At 32.5% G+C, this 18,927-nt stretch overlaps 1 protein-coding gene across 2 annotated transcripts in view; it reads right to left on the reverse strand.

Annotated features, from left to right (window-relative positions):
- Window positions 1-18,927, reverse strand: part of LOC149784842 (inactive serine/threonine-protein kinase ULK4-like) — a 132,543-nt gene that overhangs the window by 4,705 nt on the left and 108,911 nt on the right. For both annotated transcript variants that reach the window (XM_089978407.1, XM_089978406.1), the window contains exons 27-30: window positions 16,642-16,811; window positions 12,526-12,633; window positions 10,591-10,698; window positions 9,582-9,656 (exon numbers count right to left, since the gene is read on the reverse strand). In XM_089978407.1, coding sequence (XP_089834533.1) covers window positions 9,582-9,656; window positions 10,591-10,698; window positions 12,526-12,633; window positions 16,642-16,811 — 461 coding nt within the window. The remainder of the gene's footprint in view (window positions 1-9,581; window positions 9,657-10,590; window positions 10,699-12,525; window positions 12,634-16,641; window positions 16,812-18,927) is intronic.

Below are 18,927 nucleotides of genomic sequence, written 5' to 3' on the forward strand. Positions count from 1 at the left end.
AATACTTTAACCAAAATATTGATGCAATATTTGTATGATTGAGCCCTTGACCTCAAAGTTAAAGGGGCAAACACACACGTCATACAATGAATAGTCTTAGCTTCGTGTGCCATGCATGAACAAAATCCATCAAGAAATAAACGAAATACAAACAAATAAAACAACTTTAACTAAAACCTTTATCATAACCTTGACCTTAAAGTCACATGTGCAAAAGAGCATGTCAGTGACTTAATTTATACAAAGTAATATGAGGATCTATTAAGGGCTTTTGGGAAATATATGAGGATCTATTAAGGGGCTTTTGGGAAATATATGCAAATGAAGAGCTATAACCACAACCTTTACTAACTGTTGCTGCCAATGCCATTGGAGAAATGACAGTCACAGTTATGTCTTACAAATGTGGACTAGAAAAAAAGCATTAGGATTTGCCATGACATGCCAAGGAATTAGCTACTTGCATTGTTCAACAAATGCCATTTGTAAGCCCCCTTAACCAACCCCCTTCTGTAAAGCAATGGAAACTGTTCTTCCTTAAATGACTTATAAATTTAAGTGTCACTCTGGTAACACTTGTAAAGATTCATAAAAGTCTGCATTATTAAAGCATTGTAAGAACTACGGATGGTATACACAATACATATAATTTATATCTGACAGTCTTTATCTTAGATAATTTAGCATAATTTGCTACCACTCCTAACCTGAACATAAACAGCTGAATAAATTTCTGGCAGTTAAAAAGTATTTCACTGCTCTAAATGAGCAACCTGTATAGTTTTTACCCAAAAATTGACTGCACAAAAGAAGTCTTTGGTTGCACACAATTCGTGTTTATTTATTTAGAAAACCATTTTCTGCAATTTTTCTGATCCAATGAATATTATGTTGTTTTCTTTTCTTAAGGTCAAATATTAGGAAGTATATAAATTTTACATTAAATGTAATGCTGACTTAAAAAACCTAATGAAAAAAATGTAATACTTTATCACCATAGTGACTGAAATGTCATTGGACAAATGTTTGCATGGTAGCATGGTATGTTGATTATATTCATGTTTGGTTATATATAAAATTAGTAAGTATGGTCACATGTGGTATGTTGATCATATTCATGTCTGATTATATATAAAATTAGTATGTATTGTCACATGTGTATACCCTGGTATGTTGATCATATTCATGTTTGATTATATATAAAATTAGTAAGTATGGTCACATGTGTATAGCATGGTATATTGATTATATTCATGTTTGATTATATATAAAATTAGTAAGTATTGTCACATGTGGTATGTTGATCATATTCATGTTTGATTATATATAAAATCAGTAAGTATAGTCACATGTGTATAGCATGGTATGTTGATTATATTCATGTTTGATTATACATAAAATTAGTAAGTATGGTCACATGTGTATACCATGGTATGTTGATCATATTCATGTTTGGGTATATATAAAATTAGTCAATTCTAAGTGACCATTTCGTAATTAGGAACAATGTATATATAAAAAAATATTTTGTTAACAATAATATATCAAAACTATTCATGTCTTAAACCTTCCTTAAAAGTTGATTCAGTAAATTTTCTTGGGTTAATTTTCTCCAGTTACTTTCTTGGTATACTATGATTCTTAATAAAATATACCAATGTCGGTGTGGGCATACTCAGTTGCTTCTCTCGTCTTCACAGTCCATAGTATATTCAATAATAAATAGAATACACCAATGTCAGTCGGGCTTACTCAGTTGCTTCCCTTGTCTTCACAGTCCATAGTATGTTTGGTAATTAATAGCACAAAGTAATGTCAGTGTGGGCATACTCAGTTGCTTCCCTTGTCTTCACAGTCCACAGTATGTTCAATAATTAATAGAATATACCAATGTCAGTTGGGCATACTCAGTTGCTTCCTTTGTCTTCACAGTCCATAGTATATTTGCTAATTAATAGTACAAAGTAATGTCAGTGTGGGCATACTCAGTTGCTTCCCTTACATTCATAATTTGTAGGATGTTCAGTAATTAACAGAATATAGCAATGTCATAATGGGCATACCTCATTACTTCCCTTGTATTCATAATCCATAATACATGCAGAAATTAATTGTGAATAATATCAGTTTGGGTATACTAAGTTGCTTCCTTTATATTTATTGTTCATATTATATCCAGTAATAAACAAGATGATTGTGTGTGTGTGTGTGTGTGTGTGTGTGTGTGACATGCAATTTTAACATAGCTTTAACAATATTTCAGTTATATCACTATGATGTCTAGCACTGGGGCATCGTGCCGCAGACACGTAGCATGATGTTCCACCCAGTCACATTATCCTAACACCAAGCCGACCAGTCCTAACACTAACCTCTTAAGGCTGAGCACCAAGCGAGGCAGTTGTTAGTAACATTTTTGTAAGTCTTTGGTATGACTCGGCAAAGGATCAAACCAATGACCTCCCGCATCCAAGGCGGATGCTCTAACCACTAGGCCACCAGAACAGTTAATAATAAACAATAATAATAATAATAATAATAAACAACAAGATGACAACACATAAATAAACGTTATAGTGACAATGAACAAGTAAGAAGACAAGTAATGCATTAAATAAGTTCATTAGTTGATTTTTTTATCTGTATCAACACCCTGATAGATATGACATCCTAATAAATAAGCTCTTATTTTTTTCTTCTGTTTGAACATTAAATTGAAATGCTATTATTCTTTTCTGTTTGGACATCCTGATAAACTACTGTTTATTCTGTTTGGACATCCTGATATACTACTGTTTAATCTGTCTGGACATCCTGATATACTACTGTATAATCTGTTTGGACATCCTGATATACTACTATTTATTCAGTCTGGACATCCTGATATACCACTGTTTATTCTGCTTGGACATCCTGATATACTACTGTTTATTCAGTCTGGACATCCTGATATACTACTGTTTATTCAGTCTGGACATCCTGATATACTACTGTTTATTCTGTCTGAACATCCCAATATAGTATTGTTTATTCGGTCTGAACATCCTGATATACTACTGTTTAATCTGTTTGGACATACTACTGTTTATTCTGTTTGGACATCCTGATATACTACTGTTTAATCTGTCTGGACATCCTGATATACTACTGTATAATCTGTTTGGACATCCTGATATACTACTATTTATTCAGTCTGGACATCCTGATATACCACTGTTTATTCTGCTTGGACATCCTGATATACTACTGTTTATTCAGTCTGGACATCCTGATATACTACTGTATAATCTGTTTGGACATCCTGATATACTACTGTTTATTCTGTTTGGACATCCTGATATACTACTGTTTAATCTGTCTGGACATCTTGATATACTACTGTATAATCTGTCTGGACATCCTGATATACTACTGTTTATTCTGTTTGGACATCCTGATATACTACTGTATAATTTGTTTGGACATCCTGATATACTACTGTTTATTCTGTTTGGACATCCTGATATACTAGTTTATTCTGTTTGGACATCCTGACAGATGTGCTATTGTTTCTTTTTTTGTTTGAACATCTTAATAGATATGTTATAATTTATTTCTAAGCGATCATCCAAATTTACCACCATGTCGGCCAAATCTGCGCATCAGGTAATTCTGCGCAATGATACATCATTTCTGTAAACATTAGATCACGTGTTATTTTGGTTGAAAATCCATTTTGTATCAAGAAAGAACGATTTTACTTTAATCATGGAAAGTGACATTCATAAAGTGTACAAAAATACCCCACATTTCAACTTGAAATGCACATGAAAATGTGATTTTGAAATGTCAACATGAAGATGCGCTCAATGACATTCTTGAAACGGTAACCCTGAAAATCCTATTTACTACGTATTTTTTAGAATCATACAAAAAAAAATACATTACAAAAAGGATGGAAATGTATAACTTAAAACAATACAAGTTCCCAATTTTGCAAGAAGTTGTCCCAAACATACAAAATCGTCTGCTACCCAACGTGTCAACTTGCTGCTAGAACATAAATTCTCAAGAAAATTTCCCAGCGTATAGTCTGTTTCTAAGTTCTCTAGTAATTTTTCCCCATGAACAAGACGTTGTAAACACAGTGCATCCTATTCATTGTTGTTTCTCTTCCATGTAATAGCTTTTTATACAAAATGTTGAACTTTACTAACATTTTTAAATGATTAGTTAAATTGGCTTTATATCTTTTGCCATATATTGGTATTTTTACATTGAATTTTGTAAAACTAGCTACAAACCTGACCCAATTACTTGACTGAACTGCTGACAGAAACAGTTCAAAGTAATGTGTTTCATTTCTATAGCCCGATAGATAAACATTACATCTTTTTTAAAGCTGTGCACAGAATAGGCCGACATATCACGAGTCAGGGGAACACGGGGGTTGTATCCCCTGTGTCCAAAATGAATATTATTTTGAATAGAACATTCTGGTGACAATTGCCTCTTTTCAAATGGTAAGCATTGCTTAATTTTATTTTCGTCAACCAGTCGAATTCGGTATGCATCTTGCTTCAGTATTGGAGAAGGAAACCTCAGGTGCGCAGAAATGCCAGACAACATTGTATATGCTATTGTTTATTTTTTTGAACATTCTAACAGACATGCTGTTGTTGTTTATCTTTTTGAACATTCTAACAGATATGCTGTTGTTGTTTATCTTTTCAAACATTCTAACAGACATGCTGCTGTTGTTTAACTTTTTGAACATTCTAACAGACATGCTGTTGTTGTTTATCATTTTGAACATTCTAACAAACATGCTGTTGTTATTTATCTTTTTGAACATCCTAACAGACATGCTGTTGTTGTTTTATCTTTTCGAACATCCTAACAGACATGCTGTTGTTGTTTTTATCTTTTTTTAATATCCTAACAGACATGCTGTTGTTGTTTATCATTTCGAACATTCTAACAAACATGCTGTTGTTGTTTATCTTTTTGAAGATCCTAACAGACATGCTGTTGTTGTATTATCTTTTTGAACATTCTAACAGACATGCTGTTGTTGTTTATCATTTTGAACATTCTAAAAAACATGCTGTTGTTATCTTTTTGAACATCCTAACAGACATCCTGTTGTTGTTTTATCTTTTTGAACATCCTAACAGACATGCTGTTGTTGTTATCTTTTTTTAATATCCTAACAGACATGCTGCTGTTGTTTATCTTTTTGAACATTCTAACAGACAGGCTGTTGTTGTTTATCTTTTTGAACATCCTAACAGACATGCTGTTGTTGTTTATCTTTTTGAACATCCTAACAGACATGATTTTGTTGTTTATCTTTTTGAACATCCTGACATGCTGTTGTTATCTTTTTGAACATTCTAACAGACAGGCTGTTGTTATCTTTTTGAACATTCTAACAGACATGCTGTTGCTGTTTTATCTTTTTGAACATTCTAACAGACATGCTGTTGCTGTTTTATCTTTTTGAACATCCTAACAGACAGGCTGTTGTTATCTTTTTGAACATTCTAACAGACAGGCTGTTGTTGGTTATCTTTTTGAACATCCTAACAGACATGATTTTGTTGTTTATCTTTTTGAACATTCTAACAGACATGCTGTTGCTGTTTTATCCTTTTGAACATTTTAACAGACATGCTGTTGTTGCTTTATCTTTTTGAACATTCTAACATACATGCTGTTGCTGTTTTATCTTTTTGAACATCCTAACAGACATGCTGTTATCTTTTTGAACATTCTAACAGACATGATGTTGTTGTTTATCTTTTTGAACATTCTAACATACATGCTGTTGCTGTTTTATCTTTTTGAACATCCTAACAGACATGCTGTTATCTTTTTGAACATTCTAACAGACATGATGTTGTTGTTTATCTTTTTGAACATTCTAACAGACATGATGTTGCTGTTTTATCTTTTTGAACATTCTAACATACATGCTGTTGCTGTTTTATCTTTTTGAACATCCTAACAGACATGCTGTTGTTATCTTTTTGAACATTCTAACAGACATGCTGTTGCTGTTTTATCTTTTTGAACATCCTAACAGACAGGCTGTTGTTATCTTTTTGAACATTCTAACAGACAGGCTGTTGTTGTTTTATCTTTTTGAACATCCTAACAGACATGATTTTGTTGTTTATCTTTTTGAACATTCTAACAGACATGCTGTTGTTGTTTTATCTTTTCGAACATCCTAACAGACATGATGTTGTTGTTTATCTTTTTGAACATCCTAACAGACATGCTGTTGTTTATATCTTTTTGAAGATCCTAATAGACATGCTGTTGTTGTTGATTTATCTTTTTTTAATATCCTAACAGACATGCTGTTGTTGTTTATCTTTTTGAACATCCTAACAGACATGCTGTTGCTGTTTTATCCTTTAGAACATTTTAACAGACATGCTGTTGTTGCTTTATCTTTTTGAACATTCTAACATACATGCTGTTGCTGTTTTATCTTTTTGAACATCCTAACAGACATGCTGTTATCTTTTTGAACATTCTAACAGACATGATGTTGTTGTTTATTTTTTTGAACATTCTAACAGACATGATGTTGCTGTTTTATCTTTTTGAACATTCTAACATACATGCTGTTGCTGTTTTATCTTTTTGAACATCCTAACAGACATGCTGTTGTTACCTTTTTGAACATTCTAACAGACATGCTGTTGCTGTTTTATCTTTTTGAACATCCTAACAGACAGGCTGTTGTTATCTTTTTGAACATTCTAACAGACATGATGTTGTTGTTTATCTTTTTGAACATTCTAACAGACAGGCTGTTGTTGTTTTATCTTTTTGAACATCCTAACAGACATGATTTTGTTGTTTATCTTTTTGAACATTCTAACAGACATGCTGTTGTTGTTTTATCTTTTCGAACATCCTAACAGACATGATGTTGTTGTTTATCTTTTTGAACATCCTAACAGACATGATGTTGTTGTTTCTTTTCGAACATCCTAACAGACATGATGTTGTTGTTTATCTTTTTGAACATCCTAACAGACATGCTGTTGTTTATATCTTTTTGAAGATCCTAATAGACATGCTGTTGTTGTTGATTTATCTTTTTTTAATATCCTAACAGACATGCTGTTGTTGTTTATCTTTTTGAACATTCTAACAGACAGGCTGTTGTTGTTTATCTTTTTGAACATCCTAACAGACATGCTGTTGTTGTTTATCTTTTTGAACATCCTAACAGACATGATTTTGTTGTTTATCTTTTTGAACATCCTGACATGCTGTTGTTATCTTTTTGAACATTCTAACAGACAGGCTGTTGTTGTTTATCTTTTTGATCATTCTAACAGACATGCTGTTGCTGTTTTATCTTTTTGAACATTCTAACAGACATGCTGTTGCTGTTTTATCTTTTTGAACATCCTAACAGACAGGCTGTTGTTATCTTTTTGAACATTCTAACAGACAGGCTGTTGTTGTTTATCTTTTTGAACATCCTAACAGATATGATTTTGTTGTTTATCTTTTTGAACATTCTAACAGACATGCTGTTGCTGTTTTATCTTTTTCAACATTCTAACAGACATGCTGTTGTTGCTTTATCTTTTTGAACATTCTAACATACATGCTGTTGCTGTTTTATCTTTTTGAACATTCTAACAGACATGCTGTTATCTTTTTGAACATTCTAACAGACATGATGTTGTTGTTTATCTTTTTGAACATTCTAACAGACATGATGTTGCTGTTTTATCTTTTTGAACATTCTAACATACATGCTGTTGCTGTTTTATCTTTTTGAACATCCTAACAGACATGCTGTTGTTATCTTTTTGAAAATTCTAACAGACATGCTGTTGCTGTTTTATCTTTTTGAACATTCTAACAGACATGCTGTCGCTGTTTTATCTTTTTGAACATCCTAACAGACAGACTGTTGTTATCTTTTTGAACATTCTAACAGACATGATGTTGTTGTTTATCTTTTTGAACATTCTAACAGACAGGCTGTTGTTGTTTTATCTTTTTGAACATCCTAACAGACATGATTTTGTTGTTTATCTTTTTGAACATTCTAACAGACATGCTGTTGTTGTTTTATCTTTTCGAACATCCTAACAGACATGATGTTGTTGTTTATCTTTTTGAACATCCTAACAGACATGCTGTTGTTTATATCTTTTTGAACATCCTAACAGACATGCTACTGTTTATATCTTTTGAACATCCTAACAGACATGATGTTGTTATCTTTTTGAACTTCCTAACAGACATGATGTTGTTGTTTATCTTTCTTAGCATCCTAATAGACATGCTGTTGTTGTTTTATCTTTTCTAACATCCTAACAGACATGATGTTATCTTTTTGAACATCCTAACAGATATGATGTTGTTGTTTATTTTTTTGAACATTCTAACAGACATGCTGTTGTTATGTTTTTGAACATTCTAACAGACATGCTGTTGTCGTTTTATCTTTTTGAACATCCTAAGACACGCTGTTGTTGTTTATGTTTTTGAACATCCTAACAGACATGCTGTTGTTGTTTATCTTTTTGAACATCCTAACAGACATGATGTTATCTTTTTGAACATCCTAACAGACATGCTGTTGTTGTTTATCTTTTTGAACATTCTAACAGACATGCTGTTGTTGTTTTATCTTTTTGAACATCCTAAGACATGCTGTTGTTGTTTATCTTTTTGAACATCCTAACATACATGCTGTTGTTGTTATTTCATCCAGAATCAAACACAAAATTTGTTCTCTGTGCTACGTTTCACTGTCAGACTCTAGTCCAACGTACCTATCTGACCTCACCCATGTGTACAAACCAGCAAGATACTTACGCTCCTCTTCTGACAATCGTATACTCATTATTCCAAGTATGAAAACAAAGTCATATGGACAGCGTTCTTTTGCATACCAGGGCCCAGCAACGTGGAATGAATTGCCCACTGAACTTAGACACAAAGACACAGTGATCACATTCAAGAGGGCCCTCAAAACTCACTTACTTCGACAGCAAGAACAAACTTAAAGACCTAATAATGTTTCCTACCTGAAATATTCTCAGCACGTTTTTTTTTTTTTTTTAATGTTTTTCTAATTTCATGTTGTTTGTTTTTGTAATAATATTATTATGTTTCTTATCTTATAGGTGTTGTCTAAAGTTGTAAAGCGCTTAGAGCTTCTAAAGATTAGGCGCTATACAAAGTCCTCATTATTATTATTATTATTATATCTTTATGAACATCCTGACATGGTGTTGTTGTTTTATCTTTTTGAACATCCTAACATACATGCTGTTGTTGTTTATCTTTTTGAACATTCTAACAGACATGATGTTGTTGTTTATCTTTTTGAACATCCTAACAGACATGCTGTTGCTGGTATATTACATCAAACAGTGGCTGGATCTTGAGGATTTTCTGCTCTTCATTGTGGACTGACACCTACAGAAAAAAATTCTTGCTTTTCTATTTCTGCCTAATTTGCACAGTGATTTAAATATATCATTTATTTAGGCAAAATATATTTGTAAATTTTATAGATGAATATTTTGTTCTATTTAAAGAAATCTTACCAGCCTCTTGATAACTCTCAGAAGAATCTTCTGCTTTTTGATGTCCGACTTACTCAGTGCCTTGCTGTAAAATTCCTGGAATAATGAAACCAAGTGACACTTTAGCTTGGCAATAGGCATCTGAGTTCTTCCATGAAGGAAATTTTAATGCAGCAAATACAGACACTAATAGTTGCAGCATTACTCAATTATTTTAGATTTGTTACCTATCTTTTCATTGTCCAATAAATACATTTGTTACCTATCTTTTCATTGTCAGATAAGTAAATTTGTTACCTATCTTTTCATTGTCAGATAAGTACATTTGTTACCTATCTTTTCATTATCAGATACGTACATTTGTTACCTATCTTTTCATTGTCAGATAAGTACATTTGTTACCTATCTTTTCATTGTCAGATAAGTACATTTGTTACCTATCTTTTCATTGTCAGATAAGTACATTTGTTACCTATCTTTTCATTATCAGATAAATACATTTGTTACCTATCTTTTCATTGTCAGATAAGTACATTTGTTACCTATCTTTTCATTATCAGATAAGTACATTTGTTACCTATCTTTTCATTTTCAGATAAATACATTTGTTACCTATCTTTTCATTGTCAGATAAGTACATTTGTTACCTATCTTTTCATTATCAGATAAATACAAATTACTTCACCTTCAGGTTCATACAATTAGTTTGCATCAATGAATAAATATTTCTGAATAAACATTAGAAAAGACTATGATGGAAAAAGTTCAAAGTTTATCTTCAATAACTATTTAATCCATAAACAAAATTAATGATGCATACATTTCTCACAACATTCTAACTTTTCAATCATTTGCTTTTGTTTAAATTTTCATGAAGCGACTTCATGTACAACAGCGTATACAGCATAATGTTTGCTACACAATTATGTACTTGTTATACACAGACCAGGCTTAGAGGACATCATTATATAACGTTACTTTTTTGTGGCACTACGAAATTTGGAAGAGAATCTGTGTAACTGTGCCTTACCATGTTTTCTGGTGACATTGCCTCTTTGTTCTCCCCACCAAACAGCTGTACAAGTAGAGACAGGCTTTTGCATGACAGATCCTGAATGTCTCCATCCTCGTGACATAGCTGCAAAGAAATTTAAAATTACTGTCATTGGTCAGCATGCAGATACAAAACATAAAACCAGAAATGTGTTCATGGAATATAATACAATACTACAGTGATTGAAAAGTAACCTAGACACAAAACTTTACCAGAGGGGCAGATAAATGTAACACTACAGTATATAGAATAAACAGGATTCCTTCACTTAAATGAAAAAAATGACAAATTTCAGGAGTCATTTTTAAAGTCTGATACTTTGATTATAGACACAATACTCCAGTTAAAGGTAACTTTTCTTATAAAAATATAATTCAGGATTAAGTAATAAAAATAAATATAATCCAGGATTAAGTAATACAAATATATATAATCCAGGATTAAGTAATAAAATTATATATAATCCAGGATTAAGTAATAAAAATAAATATAATCCAGGATTAATAAAAAATATATAATCCAGGATTAAGCAATAAAATTATATATAATCCAGGATTAAGTAATACAAATAAATATAATCCAGGATTAAGTAATAAAAATATATATATAATCCAGGATTAAGTAATAAAATTATATATAATCCAGGATTAAGTAATACATATATATATAATCCAGGATTAAGTAATAAAAATATATATAATCCAGGGTTAAGTAATACAATTATATATAATCCAGGATTAAGTAATAAAAAATATATATAATCCAGGATTAAGTAATAAAATTATATATAATCCAGGATTAAGTAATAAAATTATATATAATCCAGGATTATGTAATAAAATTATTCTATAAATCAAACAAAATGTAATATGAACATTTTTGCAAATCATTCAAAGCAGTGGAAAAATAACATATTTTCCCTAACAAAAAGTTTGAGCTTTTTAATATCAGATTTAAGGACATTTTATAACAAAAAGTAATTTTCAAGGAGGTTTCCAGGATATTTTCATTGAATTCAAATTCCAGTTGTATTCCAGGGCCTCCTTAAAAATCAGGAGGACATGGGAATCCTGAAAATAATACTCAACTGAAGTGCCTGAAAACTGACTTAGATATAAAACTTTACCAGAGGGATAGATAAGTGTAACAGTATATCTTCTACATTTAAAATGGAGTAAATGGATTTTTTAAAAAGTGTTCACATGTATTTTACTTGCAGTATAATGGTTGAAACCTAATTTTGCATCTCTGCAATCCTAAATTCAAATTCTGCTTTCCGACTATATCAGGATAAGCAGTCACTTTTCTAAGTTGGTGGTTTTATCATCCTTAAAAATCAACTGAATGCAACAAAAATATGCAGTTAAAGAAACTTACTGGACAATCAAAATAAAAAAATTAGTAGTAAATTAAAACTGCATATCCTCCACAAACTGAAGCAATCAACCTTTGTTAAACAATTATTATTTCAACAGACCCAGGTTAAATTCAACTATGTTCAGTTTTCAATGGACAGAAAAAAGGGAATAACCATATTTACTCACTTACAAGTCGAGTCCAACTTCAAATTGCACAGACCTAGATCTGCTGTCGCATAATGTGCTGGCAGAACTGGGTTGTTACAGTTTGTTAGGAGTAATGAGTAGAACAAACAACATAGACCCTGGTCTGCAGGTGCATTTGCTATGGCAGATCAGGATCTTTGTTGTTTGCAGTTTTTACTCGACTTGTGAGTACAAATGGCAAGTGTTTTTCAAAGCCAAACTCGACTTGCCTTTATCTCCATTTTTACACAGAATTCTTGCAACAAGTTTCTGGGGTTCTCAAAGGATTGCTATAAAATACTTGTTCAATCCTCCAATGTATACATCTGAATTCCTGATGCAAGTATAACAAAATATAACTCATTACCATGTGTGTCAACAGGCTAGTGAGGTCTGTCAGTGGTTTGTTCATCAGCAGCAAATTTTCTGCATCTTCCGTGTCCTTGGTGGCTGACTCACCTCCTGCTTTCTTGGTCTAGAAGGATATACAAAAATGAATGGACCTAAAGTGTGCAATAATAATACACTTGCTTTGTAACTCTACAGTCTCTGGCTTGATCCAGTTTTCCAGCACATGCAAGGACATATACTCACTCCTCAAAGACTGGAGGTTTTCTGCATCTCAATGACCACACTGGACTAATATTCATGAAGTATTTTATAAAACTTTATAGTATTTGATGTATAATTGCTGCATGATAAAGAGTAATTTATCAGTTGTATACATTTACTTACATACAGTCCATACATTTAGCTAGTGGTGGTATACTTATATACAGTCCATACATTTAGCTAGTGGTGGTATACTTACATACAGTCCATACATTTAGCCAATGGTGGTATACTTACATACAGTCCATACATTTAGCCAATGCTGGTATACTTATATACAGTCCATACATTTAGCCAATGCTGGTATACTTATATACAGTCCATACATGTTTAGATATCACAGTAACTGGCCAAGGAAAACAGCTCATATGATTCACTCCATAAAGTCTCTAGTCACAGTTATGGAGGTCCCAGTGTCAAGTTTAGAGAGAGTTATGGAGGTCCCAGTGTCAAGTTTAGACAGAGTTGTGGAGGTTCCAGTGTCAAGTTTAGATAGAGTTATTAGGTTCATTGAGAGATCATGCACATGGATTTTGCATGCTTGTTAAAAGTGGGGAAACCTGTCTGAATAGATCTATAAGGATATGAATGATCAAAACGCAATTGGACAGTTCATGGTCCTGAATAATGAGACAGCCTATCTATATAGGTCTATAAGGTTTATAAGTGAGATAACCTATCTAAATGGGTCTATAAGGTTTACGAGTGAGATAACCTATCTAGATAGGTCTATATGGTTTACAAGTGAGATAACCTATCTAGATGGGTTTATAAGGATATGAATGAGACAACCTATCTAGATGGGTCTACATGGTTATGAATGAGACAACCTATCTAGATAGGTCTATATGGTTATGAATGAGACAACCTATCTATATGAGTCTATATGGATATGAATGAGCCAACCTATCTAGATGGGTCTATAGACCATTCTCAGAATATATTCATGTATTCATGTGACCCTGGGTCAACGAATCCAAATGAGGCTAAGCTAGGCACCAGCTTCATTTTACCTCGCAACCATGGCTGCTATAATTGATACTGGCAAGGGAAAAAATAGTGACGAATATTTTTGTGTTCCGTTGTTCAATGGCAATTGTAGAATTCACATAGATTTAAGCTTCCACTATATTCCATCAGTGAAGGAGATGGAGCGTCATAGAAAATGGATTGTTGCAATACGTCGTGATGAGGGGCCGAATGTTAAGATAATAAACTGGATGAATGTTGGTGTATTTATTTTTTCTTCTCAATGATGTAATAAAGAGAAATCAAAACGCAAAATAGGTTCTGTCGTTGAAGCAAATGAGTGTATGTATTTGTGTTATATAATGGTAGGTTTCTAAAACTGTAACCCCTAGTCCCATTCCAAAAAACAGGGTCATCGAAATCTCTGCGTACCTCCACACAGTACATCCATCTTAGCGATTATGAGTTGACATACGAGTAGTAATTACAGAAAAAGTGAATTTTGTTATCTAGTTGAAAAAAATAAATAGAAACAGTAGAATAAAAATGACCACGATAGAGAAGAGATATAGCACCAGTAAAATGAAAACGATGAAAGGACAAGTTGAATAAAATTGAGAGAGAGAGAGAGAGAGAGAGAACGTGACTGTATAAAAATTAACAAAACTATTGATAAAACCTATTGATATGTGTCACACACTTATATCACAGGCCACTGAAATTATATCATTGTAGTAAGTTAATGTCAGATAAATACACCCCACTCCACCCCAAAAGGGAAGCAAATATATGTGATTTTTTTCTTACCTTTGTTCTTGCATATTTTGTCTCTATTTTTTTACTACAGTGATATAATTTGAATGGCCTGTACTGAAAAAATACTTTGATTTTTTTTGACAACTAATTATTGCAATTAATTCATAGTTGATTTTTTTATTCTGGAGACACCCGTGATGAAATTCTCAATGAATACAAAATAAATATCTGGCAAACAGCTTAGATCATTACTAGATGTACAGTAGGATGCCATATTTTTTCTCGATCTGCCTATCTTAGCCTCGTTTCCGCGATACATTATTATTCATGAGGATCTCATTAAGAATGGTCTATATGGATATGAATGAGACAACCTATCTAGATGGGTCTATAAGTTTATGATTGAGACAAACTATCTAGATGGGTCTATATGGATACAAATGAGACAACCTATCTAGATGGGTCTATATGGATACGAATGAGACAACCTATCTAGATAGGTCTATATGGTTATGAATGGGACAACCTATTTATATAGGTCTATATGGTTATGAATGATAAAAAGATCATGCATATGGAGTTCTCATGCTTGTTAAGACTGAGATATCCTGTCCATATGGGTCTATAAGATGAAGAGTAAGAGACCATGTCTAGATAGGTCTATAAAATTATGAGTGAGACAGCTTATCTAGACAGTTTTATTAGGTTAAGATATAGCCTGTCTAGATAGGTCTAAAAGGTTGAGACAACCTGTCTAGATAGGTCTATAAGGTTAAGAGCGAGAGGCCAAGTCTACATAGGTCTATCAGATTATAAGAGCAACAGCTTATCTAGATGTGTCTATAAGGTTAAAAGTGAGACAGCCTGTCTAAATAGATCTATACAGTTAAGAGTTAGACATCCTGCCTTAAAGATAGATCTATAAGCTTACGAGACAGCCTGTCTATTAGGTCTATACAGTTAAGAATGAGACAGCCTGTCTAGTTAGGTCTAACAGGTTAAGAGACAGCCTGTCCAGATAGCTCTCTAAGGTTAAGAGTGAGTGACCCTGTCTAGATAGATCTATAAAGTTAGGAGACAACTCGTCTGACCAATCAGAACACTGCATATGTAATTTCATACTGTTTGACCAATCAGAACACTGCATATGTAATTTCATACTGTTTGACCAATCAGAACACTGCAATTATACATTCATATTGTTTGATCAATAAGGAGGCTGCATCTGTATATTTAGAATAATATTTTCAAATCAGGATTTACCATTTATTAAATGATGTTTTGAGTAAAGTTGTAAGACAAGAGGCTAGGTTTTACCCATCAGGAAAAACTTTATAAAAAGTTACCAGTCCATGTTTTATATTTTCACCCTCACAGTCCACCTCATTCAAACTTCACAGCCATGGACAGTAAGTGATAGAAATTTTATGAAATTGTTGTATGTTCAACATGAGATAAAAAAAAATTAAAAAGTTTCAGAATTCATTTACTTTATACAGGATTTAACTGATTTAACATACTTTTGAATTGAACTGACTTCAAATAACTTTGAATTGAATTGATTTCACATAACTTTCAACTGGATTGATTTCATATAACATTGAATTGAACTGATTTAATATAGCATTGAATTGAATTGATTTAATATAGCATTGAATTGAATTGATTTCATATTACTTTAAAATGAACTGATTTAATATAGCATTGAATTGAATTGATTTCATATGACTTTGAATTGAACTAATTTAATGTAGCTTTGAACTAAATTGATTTTATATGACTTTGAATTGAATTTATTTCTTATATCTTTGAAATGAATTGATTTAATATAGCTTTGAACAAATTCTAATGCATAATTATATACTTCCTACACATACTTCTACCAAATGCATTGCACATATACTAGATTAATAGGAATGGTTTGGTCACAAAACAGCTATAAAAACTACTACATTTTGAAAATGCAGAAACCTTTAATGCAATCAATATTGGTGCCATACATTTCTGAGAAATAATAAACTTTTAAACTTTTATTTTATAGAAAATTACAGGTAAATAAAGACAGTTCTCTTGGCTCTGGTGACTGTACTGTTAGTTTTCATTAACTGAGGCATTTCTAACATGGCCACAAGTGTTTGAAATGTACCTGTAATGCCTTCCTGACAATTTCTGAGACATATTTAAAAATGCCATGTAGCGTTTCCAGCAAGACTTGAAGCATGGATGTGGCAGTCTTCGTGTCACCACCACCTTCATCTCCCTCAAAACTGGCTGCAGATACCTCAAAGAACAGGGTTGTGAAGTAGTCCATAAGCCCTAGGAAACAGAAGTTCAAAAAGAATGACTATGCATCACCCTGTCCCTGTGGTGTCTAATTATAATATTGTGATCTAGTTTCAATTGTTTGGGAACCTTGTGGCTCTTCATTAAAATTAAAATGCAAGATAAAGTGTATGCATTTACCTGATATGATATACCTGATATGATTTACCTGAGATGATTTACCTGATATGATCTACCTGATATGATTTACCTGAGATGATTTACCTGAGATGATTTACCTGATATGCATGGAGCAGGAGCATATATTTTATAATTTTATATATTCATGTTTTAATTAGGCAGAAGTAGGTATTTTATTATTTTATGTAGTTAATGTTTATTAATGAGTGAAATAAAGTCATCAGTTGCAATTATTGTGTTACTCTCATTTTACACATATTTAGCCATTTAGGCAACCTTGAACCATGATTACCTGTTAGAGTTTTGTTCACTTAGCAATGAAGCTACCCTGATTACTGTTCATGCTGGGTTGTTCTAATGTATGACAAGTGGTAAGTAACTTTCTGATTGGTCAGTTTGCTACTTGTCTGTATAAACAACATAATATGAACAGCATATTAGCTTCTGAAGGGTGTTGGTCATGGCATTGCATTAAGAAAAGTGCCTGATGGTTCTTTTGCTTCAAGGAAAATGTGACTTGACCTTTGTCCCATTCAATAAGGTAAATAGATTTATAATATGGTTAATATAACAGTCTATTTTATATGTACTCTGTATATTTCTCTAGAATGTATGTTGATGTATTTTAGTACCTTTAATAGGTTATCAACCTGCATATTCTTTTATCAGCCTATCATTCTGTCCATATGATTGTCTGTCTGTCTGCTCTCGACTTTTGCTCTGCACAATGATTGTTGTGTTTAGGTTTATTTGGTCCACTATCTCTCTAGATGGATAATTAATAAATATATTGTGTAGCAAGTTATTTGTATTGAATGTACTGTACACAAAATCAATTTATACATGCAGAACAATAACGCACTGATGACGGTATTATTTAAAGTTGTAGTAAATGTATTTTTATGGTATTTGCAGGGTGTAACAAAGCAGGAGAAATGTATTTATCTCCACTTATCAACCTCAATGCACAATAAAACCCAATTTTATAACTAATACTGGACTTGTAGCATCTATTCTATGAGTAGAAGGCAAGTGCTGTAACATGCATTTACCTGAGATGATTTGACTCACATGCATTTACCTGATATATGTAGTTTCAATAACAGCTGATTGTTGACTTCTGCAGGAATTTGTTCCCAGACAAACTCTTAGTGATGTTAAACAATGTAATGGAAAGTGTGAAAATCCCAGGGCATATTTGTTGAATAAGAGTTGTGACCAGTTGTGGCAACTCCTGAAGCCATCACTTAACAAGGGGGTAAATGCCATCCTTCAATCTATAAATTCCTGTTTGAGCTGCTATATTTCCATAGCATTGTGGTTTTGGCTGCCATAAAATTAATATCCTAGGCATCAGTCAGTTAAATCCAGGGCAAATGTACCCAATGAAGGAATGTACAAATGTACCCAATGGAGGAATGAACAATCTCCTTTAAGAGTTGTCTGTATACAGCTGAATAACAACTGACTTTTTCATCACACAGATGCAAGAATCCCAACTGAATTTAATTCACTCATGTAAGTTTACTGACTGTCCAAGTTTGGGGTCTACTGGACCATCATTGTGGCAATGTAGAAATATGTTCAAAATCAAAATCAGACTGGTGTATCTATCACAACAGTCTTGGTGACTGATGTCACTAGTTTCATATTCAGCCTATTTCAAAGTCATTGCATTGAAATCACAACAAAGTCTTGGTGACTGATGTCACTAGTTTCATATTCAGACTATTTCAAAGTCATTGCATTCAATTAAATGAAGACTTTTAAGACTTTGGCTCAATAACTGAGGCTACACACATATTATTTTCAACACCATGGTCTCCCAACTCAAAATGTCATCTAAGGTTGCCTATTCTTGAGAGCTGATTTGCTGCCAGTGTCATGTGACTGTCTATAAATATGTAACTAGCCATGCTGCTGCATAATAATTAGCCCCACTGTTCAGTATAGTAATTAGGACAAAGGG

The sequence above is a fragment of the Sinohyriopsis cumingii genome, chromosome 13 (assembly GCF_028554795.1).
Source record: "Sinohyriopsis cumingii isolate HCF-2022 chromosome 13, ASM2855479v2, whole genome shotgun sequence".
In the NCBI taxonomy this organism is placed as follows: Eukaryota; Metazoa; Mollusca; class Bivalvia; order Unionida; family Unionidae; genus Sinohyriopsis; species Sinohyriopsis cumingii.